Below are 16,175 nucleotides of genomic sequence, written 5' to 3' on the forward strand. Positions count from 1 at the left end.
TGGAAGCCTAACTCTAACACAGAAGATGGCTTCTGAATGGAAACTGGAAAGGAGCAGTGACATTTTAAATGTATTTCAAACCCACACTGGCCCTTGTCACCAGTTCCTACCAAAGGAATCTTTTCCCCTACAGCCTATTAGGGCAAAGAAGGAAGGCCAAGAGATAGACAGCAGTTGCTTATGAACTTAAATGCATAATGGCATCTATGGATCTCCCCAGAATGCCCCTTGTGGTCAATCAAAATTACCCAGTACTTAAGCTTTTGTCCTGGTTTCAGCTGTGAGAGAGTTAGTTGTCTTTCTATTAGCTGCTGTGTTTTGGATTTAGTATGAGAATAATGTTGATAACTGTCCTGGTTTCAGCTGGCATAGAGTTAATTTTCTTACTAGTAACTGCTGTGTTTTCATATTAAATCCAAAAGAGTGTTGCTAACACATATTGTTTTATTTGTTCCTAAGTTATGTTTACATTAGTCAAGGACTTTTTCAGCTTTCCAGAGAAGCTGAGAGGGAGCACAGACAGGCCAAAGGAATATTCCATACCACAGAGGTCATAAATGGGGGTCAGCCAGTGGGGGAGCAGGAATCCCCGATCACTGCTTGCAACAAGCTGGGCGACCAATCAATCTGGTGGTGAAAGCAATTTGTGTTGTATCACTTTGTTTATTCTATTACCATTATTATTTTTCTCTTCTGTTACTATTCTATTAAACTGTCTTTATCTCAACCCATTAGTTCTTCTCCCCCCTCCTTTTCTCCCTCTCTCCCTACACTACAGGAGGGCAGGGGGTTAGTGAGCAAGCACCTGTGTGGTCCTAGTTGCAGGCAGAAGGAGTCCCCTTCTCTGGAGATTTTCAAGACCCGCCTGGATGCAGTCCTGAGTAATGTACTCTGGGCAATCCTGCTTTAGCAGGGGAGTTGGACTAGATGATCTCTAGAGGTCCCTTCCAACTCTGAAAATTCTGTGATTCTGTGATAAACCATGACAGCTTTTCACACTCTCCCCAGTGATCTTGGACCATACTACAACAACATATAGTATTTGGCAAAGTGTTAATGGTAGAAGTGTGATGCCAAGAAATTTACACAGACAAACCTGGCAGTGCTACTTTGTATTAAAGACAACCACTGCACAACTTTAACAAGATCAGCATTTTATTTGCCTGTAATATCATTAAACCAACTGGTTGGGAAGAAAACTATGACACTAGTGTCTACCTCAAACTGAAGCTGAGGAAGAGAGGATACAAAACCAGTACCTCAGCTACCTCAAAGGATGAGGAATAGCAGAACTTAAGTTTGTTTGTCCATATCAAAAATATATGTATGTCCCTATCTCTGGGAAACATGTTTTCCACAGTTTTCACAGAATGGCTGAGGTCGTCATCTCCAACTCCCCTGCTCAAGCAGAGCCATCTAGAGCCAGGTGCCCAGGACCATGTCCAGACAGCTTTAGAATATCTTCAAGGACGGAGACTCCACAAACTTTCTGGGTAACCTGTGGCAGCGCTCCATCATCCTCACTGTAAAAAAAAAAAAGTGTTTGCTGATGTTCAGAGAGTGTCCTGTGTTTCAATTTGTGCCTCTCGCCTCTGGGCCTGTCACTGGGCACCACTGAAAAGAGCCTGGCTCCACCCTGTCATCTTTACACCCTGCCTTCAGATACTTGTACACATTGATGAGATCCCCCTGAGCCTTCTCTTTACCAGGCTGAACACTCCCAGCTGTCTAAGCCTCTCCTCACAGAAGAGATGCTCCAGTCCCTTCATCATCTTCGTGGCTCTTTGCTGGACTCTTTTCAGTAGCTTCATATCTCTTTTGCACTGGGAAGCCCAGAACTGGACACACTACTCCAGCTGTGGCCTCACCAGCGCTGAGCAAAGGGTAAGGATCACCTCCATTCACCTGCTGGCAACACTCCTCCCAATACAGCCCAGGATACCATTAGCTGGTTTTGCCACAAGGGTACATTGTTGGCTCTTGGTCAACTTGGTGTCCACCAGGACCCCCAGGTCCTTTTCTGCCGAGCTGCTTTCCAGCTGGGTGATCCCCAGCATGGATTGGTGCACAGGCTTGTTCCTCCCCAGGTGCAGAATTTCACATTTCCTCTGTTGAATTTTGCAAGGTTCCTGTCAGCTCATTTCTCTAGCCTTTTGAGGTCCCTCCAGATGGGACCATGATCCTGTGGCACCACAGCCAGCCCTCCCAGTTTGGCGTCATCAGCAAACTTGCTGAGGGCATACTCTGCCCCATCATCCAGATCAGTAATGAAGATAATACTGGGTCCAGTCCTCTTGTAACATCTCTGGGGTTCACCACTAGTTACTGCCCTCCAACTAGACTTAGTGCCACTGATCACCACCCTCTGGGCCTGGCCATTCATCCAGTTTTTAGTCTATTGCACCATCTGCTTATCCAGCCCATACATCAACAGCTTGACTATGATGGTTAGCTTGTCTAGAGGGCTAGGGCTGAACAAAAGAGAGCACCTAGAGGGTGCCCACTGAAGCAGCGCTGGGCAGCCAAAGGCAAGCTGGAGCAAAGAGATCAGTGCTGAGGAGCAGTTTTTGGTGTGGGCCAGAGGTGGGAGACTTAGTCCAAGCCTGAGCCAGAAATTAGGGTTAGTGTTTGTCCCAGCATCCAGATCATTAATGAAGATGCTGAAAAGTACTGGATACAGTACTGACCTCTGGAGTGCACCACTGGTTAGTGGCCTTCACCTAGACATCATGCCATCTTGAAAGTATGCTTCAAGGTATGGCAGAATAGAATCTTATTCAGCAGGGCCTTACATTCTGCTGTCCCCCTGAAAGAACACTCAAGCTAGATTTAACGGAGCTAGCAATGAAGGAAATAAAATGCATTTGTAAGGAATTTCACTGGCTTGTTATCCGTTGAAGCATCCATCTGCACTAGATTATCTTCCTGCTTGCCTCTGAATAGGACCTGTCTTGTAACAGCTCTAGACAAGGCTTCTCACTGAGGCTACTTAAGGCAAATAATTATAGGAGAAAAGGTACTAGATCTGGGACCAGAAAAAAGCAAGAAAAGGAAGGGGGGGGGGGGGGGGGGAGGAGACCACCAGGAGGAAGAATAAGCATTAGAAACCACAGTAAGGAAGTCTACAACATAATAGATGAGACACTAGGACTGATTGGTAAGGAGTTTTAGCTGGACAAAAAGCTCGACTGATATGCAGAATAGGGCAGAAACACAGATTTGACAACATAGGCTGTTTGTCTAACAATGTATCCACAATAGCTTATTATAATTCACTCCAAGACAAAGGTGACATTAAAACTATGCAGGAACATCACAATAATCACAGTAGATTAGTACAAAGCAGCTTGTTGAATAAAAATCTTGCATCCTAATTTTCAGCATTGCACAAATCCCTGCTACTAACCACCCTCCTTTTTGTGGTTTCCAGGTGTGGCCATCACAACTTCCTCAAAAACTAGCTGTAGGAGGCTGGAGCTTTCAGTTTGTGCTTACATCCTTTGCAGATTAGAAATTGATTGCTGTATTTTTAAACTGCATAAAAGAAAAATATCAAAAAGATGCTTCATTCAAGAATGAGCACATCTGAATCAAACTGACTTAAAATGCATGAAGCCAACTTCACAATTGATTTATTCAAAGGTCTGAAGGGATAACAGTGTGTAGTAACCCAAAATCTACCAACCAGGGCAATCAACATTCCTAAGAAGAATATTTGCCTTTCAGGTCAACAAGAAAAGAAGAATGAAGTACCAGATATTTGGGAAGAGAAAGCATAACATGATTACTTTCTCCAGATGCTGACATACATATCTGAAGCATTACATCATTAAATCACCATTGTCTGGCTTCCTGAACGGAGTTTCAGCTTCACACTCATCAGAATGGTAGAAGAAATGGTAACTTCAAAATCCAGCATGTTACATTTCTATTTCCTACTTTCATGTCCTAAACTAGGATATATTTGAGGCCTGAATACTCTCTCAAAATTCTTTGCATGTGCTCTATGTTTCACAGCCATAAGCTTTGTTTTCAGCGTTCATTTGATGGCTTAACTCCAATCCTATAGGGAAACAAGCCTGCAGACATTAAAGATACATTGGTTTATTTTAAATATTCCAACAACTTCACTGATATGCTTTCACTTTTTTCTGTTTTCAAAAAAAAAAAAAAAAGGGTTTGAATGCTGTGTGAACAATATGAAGACTACCACAATGAATAGATCATTTTCTATGCTGAGATGTGCCCTATGCTGCAACAGGAATTGTGTTTGTGCATGGTTGTAATACAAAACGAATCTAGTACATGACTGGAATTTTTACAATTAGTTATATCACCAGAGGACAAAAATGGCATTATCGTTCCCCCAAAGTCTTTCTAGTGTCTATATAGGAGGTAGACAGATCAAAGAAGGGGAAGAATATAAGAAACAATAAGACAGTAAGAAATATTTGACACACCAGAATAGAGCTGCAATGTGATCCTGCAGTTAACTGATCTAACACCTTGACTTTGTTACAATTGCAAGGAAAAGCCTCATTTCTTGGGACTGCTTCTCATACTGGGGCTCATCTAACGTTACAGCAAGCTGAAGAGATTTAAGCAGCAAAGCAGACTCCCATTTAATCTTTTTCCTAAAGATAGTTCTCTCTGCAGGAGGTCAGAAGAGAACCAGGAGGTATCCACACAAGGACTGTATGCTCTGTATTTAGAAGTAGAGAGCACAGCTGTACTGAGACAGACCTAAGCTGAGCTAGCATCCATTATCCTCAGAACATCAGCAAGCTCACCAAAAGTACCTGACTCGAAGGTCTACAAAGTCTAATTAGCTAAGAAAAAGATTTATAAATCCAAACATTTAACTTCAGGAGTCTATTAAAATCACTGATATGAGGTAGTCCGTGGTCATATGATGCAATGGACTTAGTATTTTACACCTTTTTTTACTGAAGTTCCATATGCTAACTAACACTCATCTCATATATAAATAACCAGAAGGGAGAATATGAAAACACACAGAGATGAAAGAGAAAATTATGGTTTCTGTTTGTGCCACAGCTGCTGTTAATCTATTTGCAATCAAGCAAGGTTTGCTGGTTTGGTCGCTGTTTGCTCTGTTGGGAGGGAGGGGGGCAAGGAGCTGACGGGGGGAAAGGAAAGAGATATGGGCTTCAATTTTAAGCAAAGCAATCACAAGAGCAGAAAATTACTTGGTTTTGGCTGCTTACACTCCTTTAGAAGACAGCCTGAAAATTTGTTGTCAAGATGCATGCTGAGCATTTTCAGAAGAATGTTAAGGTATTTAAGAAAAAGCAGTAAACTAGTTCTGAACTTTTATTGGAAAATACAGACTACTCAAGCCTAGAAAAAGTTATCCTTATTGTTTTGAAGTTGCCAAGGTACATTTTGTCACTTCAGGCTTGCCTGAGGTTTCTCCTCTAGAGTGTCTATTTTAGAAAAACAACCCAAGGAACGGTTTGCAATAGATACTAGCATCAGACATATCTGACACCTCAGTTACTGAACATTTAAAGTTTTCTCAACAATGTGAAGCTCTATGTAGTTCATCCCAGCTTGTTTTTTCATCAAGGAGGTTTATAGCTTGCTCCATCCCTCCCCTTCAGTTTCAAAAGGAAATATGTATAGAAAATGTAATTCTTAACAAATTGAATGGAAATCTGTGCTTTGTACATTACTGACCTCTTTCCTGTAAAGAAATTTACAATCGGGATTTGTACATACCTGGTTCATTAGACCACTGTCTTACTAGGATATTCTCCCCACATTGTATCAAGACAGCATTGAAATTGTTAAAAAAAAAAAAAAAAAAAATCCCATTACTTTCTACAGTTTATCTTCAATACAGCAAGTGAATTCCTTTAAGGATGATACTACTGCCTTTTAACAGTACTGAATACTCCCACATGTTTTCCACAGTTGTGATCTTTTTTTATTTTTTTAAACTAGTGAATGGGAATAGGAACAAAAGAACTTGTAGCTCAGTACATTTCCTTTTCAGCTAAGGCATTTTACCTGCTACATGGCTATCAAGTATTTGTCGAGAACTTGAACACTTAGACAAATCTGCAGAAACAAACAATAAAATTCAGCCTTTAAAAGCACCTTGGACAATCAGGAAAATTATGTAAGTAAACACACAAGTTCCTGGAAAGGGCAGGGGTGGGAGGAGCATAGCACACACCAAAAGCATTCTTTCTACATAGAAATAGTCACATACAGGTGGAAAGAAGAAGCATCACCTTGGTCAGCAAATGAGAAGGCTTTCCTGCAATGTTTCTCAGAAGGAGGGAGGTTTCCCTGTCCAAATAGGAGTGCTTGTGCAGAAAGAAAGAGAAAGAACATAAGTCAAAAGAAGTCAGTATAGTAATTTTATAGTGTCTTGATTACAGAAGATAAAGCAGAGTTTAAGGAAAAACACACCTACATCACCACTTTATTTCCCTCCCATAGAAACACAAACTTTCCCAAATACTAGGAGCCTAATACACTAGTATAAAAGCAGTTGTGCTAAACAGAGGACACTACTTTGATCTTCCCCCCTACAAGATGTCACACAATAGAATTAAGGAAAGTTTTGCTTACCTGCTACTGGTTTCTTTTCTGCAAGAGACAACTTACTTTTAAAGACATTTAGAACTACAAAAGTAAGAAAACATGCACTTACAATGCTTTTCAAATTCCTGTCCAGTCTTCTAAAACTGAACGTTCTACTTCTGTTACACAAACATAAACCAACTAAGAACTGGTCATCCTGGAGACAGAGAACTGGTTTCATGCTTTCTACACCAGCTGCTGCTTCCATAGTAAAGAAAAAAAATGTTACCATAATAATAATAATCCAAACCTGACTTACATTTTTATAATCTTTTTTAAAGGGCTTAAGTCTCTTCTCTTGTACAGTTCAAATTATATAATCCAAAAAATTAAAAACAAATGCCCGCATATCTCTTGGAAGAGAATTAGCAGAAAATATATTTTAATCTGTTTAAAAATGGGAAGCAAAATTAGCAGCAGCCAGTATAGAAGGACCTCTCAAAAGGCAAAAATCAGTCAATGACAGTTAACAGAGTGGTTATATTCTCCAGCATCTGCTACAAAGGAACAACAAAAGCATCAGCCCACATGATTTTGCAGAACCACACAGACACAAGTCTGTTAAGACAATTAGGCTAATGCTGTGACACTGCTCTTGTTAAGTGCATCTCCTGCGTACCACCACCAGAAAATTTTGTCCCATATGGCTGCACCTGTCTTGGCCTTATTTGTGTCAATTGCTTCAACACTATATAGAATAAGGTTTGACAACTGAGCAGTCTACTATACTCTTGTTTAATAATTAGCAGCACAGAATCCCCATCTCTCCTTCAGAGCCACAATAAGGTATAGCCTCCTGAAAAAAAGTGAAGAGACCATGCCTACAACTTCATGCAAGGCAACATCAAATAGTTTAGTGAATACAGTTCCTGCAGGGGGAGTTTACTTGATGTGACTGCCACATGCTGGGATAAGTAATTAAGAATCTGTAGCAGGCTTTAAAGGTTACAGCTCAGAAAAGCCTCTACACAGCATGTGAAGTCAAACCTAGGCTCCAGCTCAAGCTCCACCTGGTACTTAGCCACTAATATAGACACAGGTTATGCTACAGATTGAATGAAGATTTTTCTGCCTGCAAATTAATTACCGTCTATGCCTACATCACATATTTAAGAAGCACAGCAGTGCTGCCTAGTGACAAATTCTTCACACCTCAAGCACACACTGATGAGAGCTTTGTGACGCAGGACATGGTATGATTAAAAGATCTCGTGCATTGTTTACAGTCATACAGAACTCTCACATTAGACTTCCTGACATACATAATCATATCATTTGGGACTGATGAACATTCAGCTTTTTCTACATACACAGGATTTCCAGGAACTTCAATGATACTTAAGAAAGGCTGTCATTTAAAGAACAGTTCATTTACTCAGTCTGAGCGAGCCTCAGGTGGTACTAACATTGCTGGTGAATAGTAACAGCTTTGCTTAACTTGAGGGCAGACTAATCCTCTTTTTATGATTTCTGCTAGGTGCATTTTTACTCTGAATTGTATCCTTTCCTACACAGAAGCTCTAGCTTCCCACAAAGTCAGTTTAGAATGGTCTCACTACAATGTATTACTACAGAACTTCTGGAATAAATTGGTATGCTCAATCCAAAGCTCAAAAAAATCCAAAGACAAGTTCAAGGATATTCTTTTAAAGGGTTTCTTCATAAGAGTTCCTGTCAGACATCATGGACTCCAATTAACATGGACCACTTTTTCTCGGTGAATTGAATACTACAGTTGAAAGAACATGACAATGTACATTTGTAGCCTCTTCCTTAGGTTTTAGCTGCCTTCTCTCCTTAGCCTATCAGTCAAAAATAGTGTCAGGATAAAAAGGGCATACTGAATCTCTCCTTTAAGGAAATACTATTTGCTGGAGAATATTTCTCCTACAGACACTCAAGGCAGATCATTTCATCTTCCAATCATTGGTCATTTTGGCTGTTGCCATCTTGCATTTAAGTACAGTAGAACTTTTCTCCACTAAGGAACTTTTATTCTATCCAGAAATGGGAATGCCGTACTTTTCTTACAAAATAATAACCATGGGGGACTTTTCTAATACTGCTTTCCAGACCTGCAGCAAAATATGAAAAAAAAATAACCACAGGAAAGTTATTCCGGAAATCAAGAATAATGGTTTCATGGAAACAGGTGTTGGCCAGTAAAATGTGAAGTAACAGTGTGATCATAACTACTTATGTCAACTGGAGCTGGACATCTGTCTAGAAACAGGAAAGCAACAGTTCTTTGTCAGACACCTTTTGTGCATGGCTCCTCCCCACTGCATAAAACATTCTGCAGTAACAGAGATACCCAAAAGTTAGAATGTGCAGAAGTGGCAAAGCAACAGGAAAATCCAAGTTCTAGAAATTATAGCTTGGCTAAACAGCAACTATGTGCATATAATATTTTTTAAATATTTGACCTGCACAAACCATTAGAGAAAGAAAAACATTAAGTTTCATTTTAGAACAACAACATGTTACTTTTTCCACAATCCACAGTTCTAAAGTGTTTAATCTATTTCAAAGGAAAGGCTTCAGCTCAAACATCAAGCTTTGAGGTGAACAGATGTTGCCCTTTACTACAGGCTCCTAGGATTATTCCATGGTTCAGGGGAAGATAAATATTTTGTTATTTGTTCTTAAGATACTACAACCACATTGGACCACACAGAGGATCTAAATAGCCCAGTCCTCCTCTCTACTTCTAGAGTTCAAATATACATCAAAGCTCTAACAATATAAATGTCTGATCTCTCCAAATAAATTAACCTGCTTTTCTGCCCCAAGTATTTTCCCAGACTAAAAATAACATCAATGAAATCTAGGAAAACAAACCCAAAGCATTAATTACTCCTAGACAGACATTTCTAGTCTTCCACCATGAAAAGCATCTGTTTCTCCTTCCACCTGCTCCCATCACAACAACGAGAACTCATGCCCTGGCAACAACAAAATCTCGCCCCCAAGTGCACCATTTTAGGTTTGTTTAGGATATAAAAACAATTCCAATCACACCAAGTAGTATGTTCTATCCCATGCATCCCTCCAATGCCATGCATTTTTCTATCCCATTGCAGTAAGCTGACCACTTCCACAGTACAAAGCCATACATTTCTCATAATGGGTATTTTCTTCGTTTTTTTTTTTTTTTTTTTCCCCTCTCAAATTGTAACGCAACCAGAATATTAAAAAATCCTTGGAAGGTAGTTTGAAACATCATGGAAGCATCAAAATTTGACAAAAGTTTCAGAGAAGGCAAAAATATGCAGTTCTTTATAGTAAGCATGAAGTTATATAACAGCTAGGTTGTAACAGTGTTGGAAGACTATTTAATTGCTGCATTCACTAAAATACTCAGTGAAGCTTATTCATGTTGAATAACAGCATCAAAGACTTATATAACGTGCACAGTCCAAAGCTAGCTGTAATTCTTTACTTCTGCTAGGAGGTTTTTTAAAGCTGTATTTTTTATGCACAGGATGGTTTTCTCAATAAAATACAGCTATTAATTACAGCTATATCTTTTCATAAGTTTTTGTATAAAATGATTAAGGCAAATGTAGTACAAATGAAAAAGCTTCCCAAAGTTATTTCCACAATACGTAGAAAAAATTCACTTAATAGGCATTAGCAGATATTAAAATTTTCCACTAAAGGACATCTATAAAACCACTCTGTCAATAAAAGAATTTTAAAACCAACACTTATAGTTCGATATTTTAAATGATGAATACAGAGCCAGACTCCACTTAGGATACCCAGTTAATCTAAGAACACCACCGCTTAGGCAGAACTCAAAATACCACAGCCTGGTGAGCACCCACAAAGGAAAATGCGATAGGGCTTTAAGAGGATTCTTAAGAGGCAATAAGAATTTTTTCCCTTGTCCCATCATCAAATCATGTAACTTGCACTTCCACAGAAACTGTTTAAGAAAAGAATCTGTTGATATAAACTGTGTTACAAGTCTTCACTACGTTAACTCTCAACAGGCCATAACACTAGCCATGCTGGAGACTGAACCTCACTAAGTTTTTTTTCTTTATAATCTTCAGAAGATACTCTTCCTTCCCTAAAAAAAGCAAATATGAAGCCTACCGTCAGGTAGCAAATACGCTTGCAACTCCTTTTCATGCCAAAATTGCTTCTTTTGGGGACAATTTTTACACAATACATAAAAAGCTACTCAATTATATTTCAGTGCTTCCTCATAATATGGAATAGACTTTGAACTAAGTTTCTGAAATTCAGTTTACTTCAAGAGACCTAGATAAGAGAAAAAGGAGTGAAAATAAAACTATAAGAAAACAGAAAACTATCTTTTAAACTCATTTTATACAAGAAGTACATGCAGACATCGTGAATATTACTATTTTGGACTGTTTTCTACCATAAATTCCAGCAGCAATTATTCCAAGTCACACCAAAAACTACGGATGTTTGAAATAATAATTTTAAAAGCCTCAGAAGACTAGAAAAGATATGCTGATCAGGACATTGACTTTCTATAAAATAAAATGTATACCTTTCTCAAGGGATGAGAAAACAGCTGTGCACAGAAGTATAACGTACAGAAACATTTTAATATTTAAAAATGGGGTACGATGATCAAAATACCAGACCTAACAAAGAAAAGCATATGAATAAGCCTACTAATGTCTCCATAATGAAGTTTAGCTGGTATGGATAATCACAACATAAAAAACCCCTAGATTTTAGTAAAATTAACATTTAAAAATTCTAGATGATGTTAGGACAAAAGAAAATTCAATAGTTTTCACATATAGTTCATTCAGCAGAGACAACGAACCTTGATGTTTATAAAAACATTGAATATAGCCTTGTTCCAAATTACATTTTGGACTTCAAAGATTTCCTATATCCTTTCTTTGAAGACAGGAATGTAACATCCATTATCTTCAGGCCTAAATACCACAAGTTCATGAACCAGCTGTTAAATATTGCATTTCACAACACAATACTCTTAAACACAAAGTAGCTGCTTCTGCCAGAAAGCTTGTCCAATGCTGAAACATTTTTATACCCATCACCAACCCTACATCTACAAAATGTATTTGCTAAACATGATAGAACAGATGGACTACCAGGAAAATGAAAATACCTTTCAGATTTTCAGAATATAATTGGTTGCACTACACTAAACGACCAGTTATCCTTCACATGGCCAAAGCTCAAGATTTCTTCCCCTACCCTCCTTCTCAGGTCCTTTATGAAAAGTTCAGTGGGTTGTTTTAATTCTTGAGGTTCTGAGGTCTTAGGATGAAAGCCAGTTTCAAAAAAAAAAACCTACCAAACAAAAAAAACCAATACAAAACCTGAAATGATTTCTAAAATTATACTGAATTACTGAGCATATTAGAATTATTTTTTGCAGACAGTAACTGATGGTTACCAATCCATTTTCTTGTTACACACTTCATTATCACTTAGTACAGAAGGAAATAGGACAAATTTAGAAAGGTTTAATCTCATCACTAAGAGACAGAGTTGCATCTAATTCCTCTAATTTTAAGGTAAGGGCTCAGAATACATACGTAAGTGGTTTAAAAACAGTACAATACAGTATGAAAAGTGCCAAACATTCTTTACATTGTCAATTTACAAATAATGAACAAAAACTGGGTGGGAAGTGTAAGAAAAAGGTGACCTGGCAATCTTCTAAGGTATTTTATCTTATTGTTCTAATGCCTTAAACACGTTAAATATAAAAACTCCTTTCTGGTTAAATTTCATCTGTAGGTTCAAAGACATCATTCAATCAAGGTATGTACAACAAAATACCTTACCTCAGTACATTAAAAAAAAAAACCCAAAAGACAATGACAAGACACTGAGGACTTGTGTATATAAACATCTTGCCACATTTCTTGCAAAACTCTCTAATTTAACACACACATCTAATTAAACCAGCTGGTGGCACTCTTGTGCCACTATTTTGGATTTAATATGACAGTTGAGAAACACCACAAAAATCTTTTTTAAAAGCCTCCTTCAGTCCCTAAGAAACAAACTAAAATGAGGGCAACTGAGTAAGCAGTGTCCAATAGAGACCTATATGCTTGCAAAACTTTGCTGGAAAGATAACTACTATAGCTTGCATTTCAACTACATCAGTACATTGAACTCTTTAGACTCCAGCTTAAAGAATTAGAATCCACTATTTTCAAAAGAGAACTCAAGAAATAAAAACAGTTTAAACAATTTTTGTAATTTGGTACTAAAGGAGGACAAAGATGGGAAAGAAAACCTGAAATTTTTCTCAGAAAACTCTTTGACATTGTGTATTCACATGGAACGTATAAGTGCACACAATATAATATGATGAACATCTTATTAAAAAGAAAAAAAAGATTTTCTGCTTTCCTTTGACACGGGGATTGTTTAGACTGGAGAAAAAAATGGCTGAGAAGAGACCTTATCACTCTCTACAACTACCTGAAAGGAGTTTGAAAGGAGGTGGTTGTCAGCCTCTAAGTAACAAGCGATAGGACAAGAGGGAACGGCCTCAAGTTGCTTAAGGGGAGGTTTAGACTGGATATTAGGAAAAATTTCTTAACTGAAAGAGTTATCAAGCATTGGAACAGGCTGCCCAGGGAAGGGGTTGAGTCACCATACCTGGAGGTATTCAAAAGAGGTGTAGATGTTGTGCTTAGGGACATGTTTAGCGGTGGACTTGGCAGTGTTAGGTTTATCATTACACTCGATCTAAAGGTGTTTTCCAACCTAAATGATTCTATTGGATTCTATGATTCTATTCTATGATTCCACAACTGCCCAAAGCAATCATGCTTCAGAAAAAAGGTCATGTATTTCAAGTAGCCTTGCCCAATTAATAACTAGAAAACAGGCAACAATCAACTTAAGACTAAAAAGCTTGACTGTAATGATATACACAGTTACTTTACCACACTGTTGGGACACTGATGAGTTAAACTCAAGCCACTAATGTGATTTTTATGTTGCAGGCAAATTGACACATTGACATAAACAGAAGGCATGCAAATATGTCTACTAACTTGCTTCCTCTTCTGGAAAGTTAATGGGATGCTTGGACTGATTGATGGACTGTCCCATAGAAACAGCAAAAATGTAGGAAAATGGGGAGGGAAGGATGCAAAAGAGGAAGAGGGGAAGAGAAGGGAGAGAAAGGCAGGCTTTATTAGTGCTCAGAAGAGGGAATAAAGAAGCAGTGATGACGATTAACTTAAGCAAAGGAAATAAAACTAGATTAAGAAGTTGCAGTGTCCCTCATCCAAGTTTCTTACAGACAAATGATCAATGACTTGAAGACAAGAGGAGATTCAGGCTCTCTCCTATGGGAAGGAAGAAGGAGATAGGATACAAGTATGTTTTTGTCCACAGTAAGAGGGGAAACAGTCAATAATCTCAGATAAAAGCACTGCAGCAAAACATCTGCAGGCACACACAACACAGTTTTTCTACCTTTGTTGAAACAAATCAGAAAATAAACCCAGGTAACGTTCTCTTTGCACAACCACTTTCTCACTAAACCAACCACTGAGAGTTAAATTCTCTAAACATTACAAACAGAAAAAAACATACCGTCACTTTACACAAGCTTATCTGCTTCCCGTGTCTGTTCCTCCATAACAGTAAATAACATAATACATTCTCGTGACAATTACTAAGTACATATGAGAAGAATGTCCATTTAGTACAGATTTATCTTATTTCCAGTTGGTCATACTATTTTAGATCTCCAAGCACCCTCATACTCATTTAAATTCATTTAATTCCTTTAAAAAGAAATTAAGAGGAAGTATTTCTGTATTTCCATAATCTCCAATAAGGGAAGGGAGAAAAAAAAAAAAAGAAAAAAGATATTCGTGGCTAAGAACAAAATGTTCATGGTAGTGACAAGCTTCCTAGTGTGAAGTTGTTAAGGGAGCCAAAATTTAATATTATGCTACTAAAAAGCAGAGTGCCCAAGATTTCCAGTGTGTCATCCAATGCTTGCTCCTTTTCCTTCAAAAGGTACAGAAGTATTTGTTTCAGGAACGTTAATTTTAGTAACCAAGTTACACAGTTAAAGTTTGACAGATGCAAAAGGGGTTACAGTTTATTCTTATCAAAACCTCAGAAAAGGATAGTAGACACTTAGAAACTGAAGTAACAGCATTAGATAACAGAGCTGCCTGACACTTCCACGTACAAGATGCATTTTCAGGTGCTTATAAAAATTTTGCCAAGCTATAACTACTAAGACAGAAATTTTCCATGATGGGTTACTGTTGTAGGATGATTACTAGTCATTTACATTAGAGGAAGTATTTCCAAGAGGGGATCTCATTTAAAATATAGATGAAGACCTCTGCATGTCTGAACATGAAATAGATCATTGGCAGGGGCATCCTCAAAGACTTGCTTTGTGCTGTCCCATAGGAAGTTACCCAAATTTGTCTGAGCGTAAGCCTTTAGAATTAAAATTGTAGTTCATAAAGTCTCAGTGAGGTCTGGAGCATCACACTTCAAAAAAATCAAGGCTGCATCCTCTCACAGAGCACTACTTCAACTGGACTGCACACTACTAAACAAAAGATTGGCCAAGTTTGAGAATGCTTGGGTCCATAGTGGGAGAGTACAGCAGCCTTCTTGAAATTGCAATGCCTGGCTGCCACAGAGCATATTGGAACCAGACATGAGAACTGAGAATCTGGAGCTATTAGTCTGCACTCCCAAGTGGCCAACCCCTCCTCCTGGAACTCATGCAACTCCTTTTCACTGCAGGCAACTGGAATTTCCTAACTCTAAGTGTTCAACTTTGCAACTTAAAAAAACAACAACAACCACCACCACCAAAAACAAAAAACCACCCCCCTCCAAAAAAAACAAAAAACCAACCAGGACCAAAAAAAATGTATTATATATTAATTTACAGCAAGTATTTCTTAACTACTAGGGATGCTTATAGCTTCATGCCTGTTCTGGTGGGTATAGTCTAAACCTACTGAAATTCAGTGCAATTTAAGAAACACGTCTGTGGACATTTCAAATTAAGAAACTGCTGCACCACATGCATGAGGTGCACTATTTGTTAGTCCATGCACCTCCAACACTTGGTTGTGATGCTTCCCTGTTGAACACAGCAGGACAGAAAAGATTGCAAAAGTTAGTAAACATTTCTCTTCAAGCTTAGTTTCACTACTGGTTTTATGAAATTTAAGACTGTCTGCCACAAGAAACAGGCAGTCCTGACCTTTCCCCAGCCATGTGCTCTCACGTCTCTCTTGTTGGGACAGCAGTGATTTTGACCATGCGGTCCAGTGGATCAATGAACAACTAATACAGAAGGACTATTTTTCAGGGAGACCACAAGCTGATCCAAATCACTAGGCAGCTGCGCAAACACTAGTGCCAATACAAGATGGTGCAAGACTGTCCAATTCAGCAGTAGCATGGACCTAAATTACCATAAACCAAACAAAAAATCCCAAATAAAGTTTATCTGCAGTGGAATTTTCCCAAAAGAAAAAAAAACACACCAAAAAAACATAGCAGGAAAAAGTAAATAA

At 38.4% G+C, this 16,175-nt stretch overlaps 1 protein-coding gene across 1 annotated transcript in view; it reads right to left on the minus strand.

The window, feature by feature from the left end:
- RAPH1 (Ras association (RalGDS/AF-6) and pleckstrin homology domains 1) overlaps positions 1–16,175 on the minus strand; it is a gene marked incomplete at its 3' end in the record, with an annotated part of 100,366 nt that overhangs the window by 31,230 nt on the left and 52,961 nt on the right. The window contains exon 5 of the mRNA XM_082483822.1: positions 6,261–6,399. Coding sequence (XP_082339948.1) covers positions 6,261–6,399 — 139 coding nt within the window. The remainder of the gene's footprint in view (positions 1–6,260; positions 6,400–16,175) is intronic.

The sequence above is a fragment of the Vanellus vanellus genome (assembly GCF_965231255.1).
Source record: "Vanellus vanellus genome assembly, chromosome: 5".
NCBI lineage: Eukaryota > Metazoa > Chordata > Aves > Charadriiformes > Charadriidae > Vanellus > Vanellus vanellus.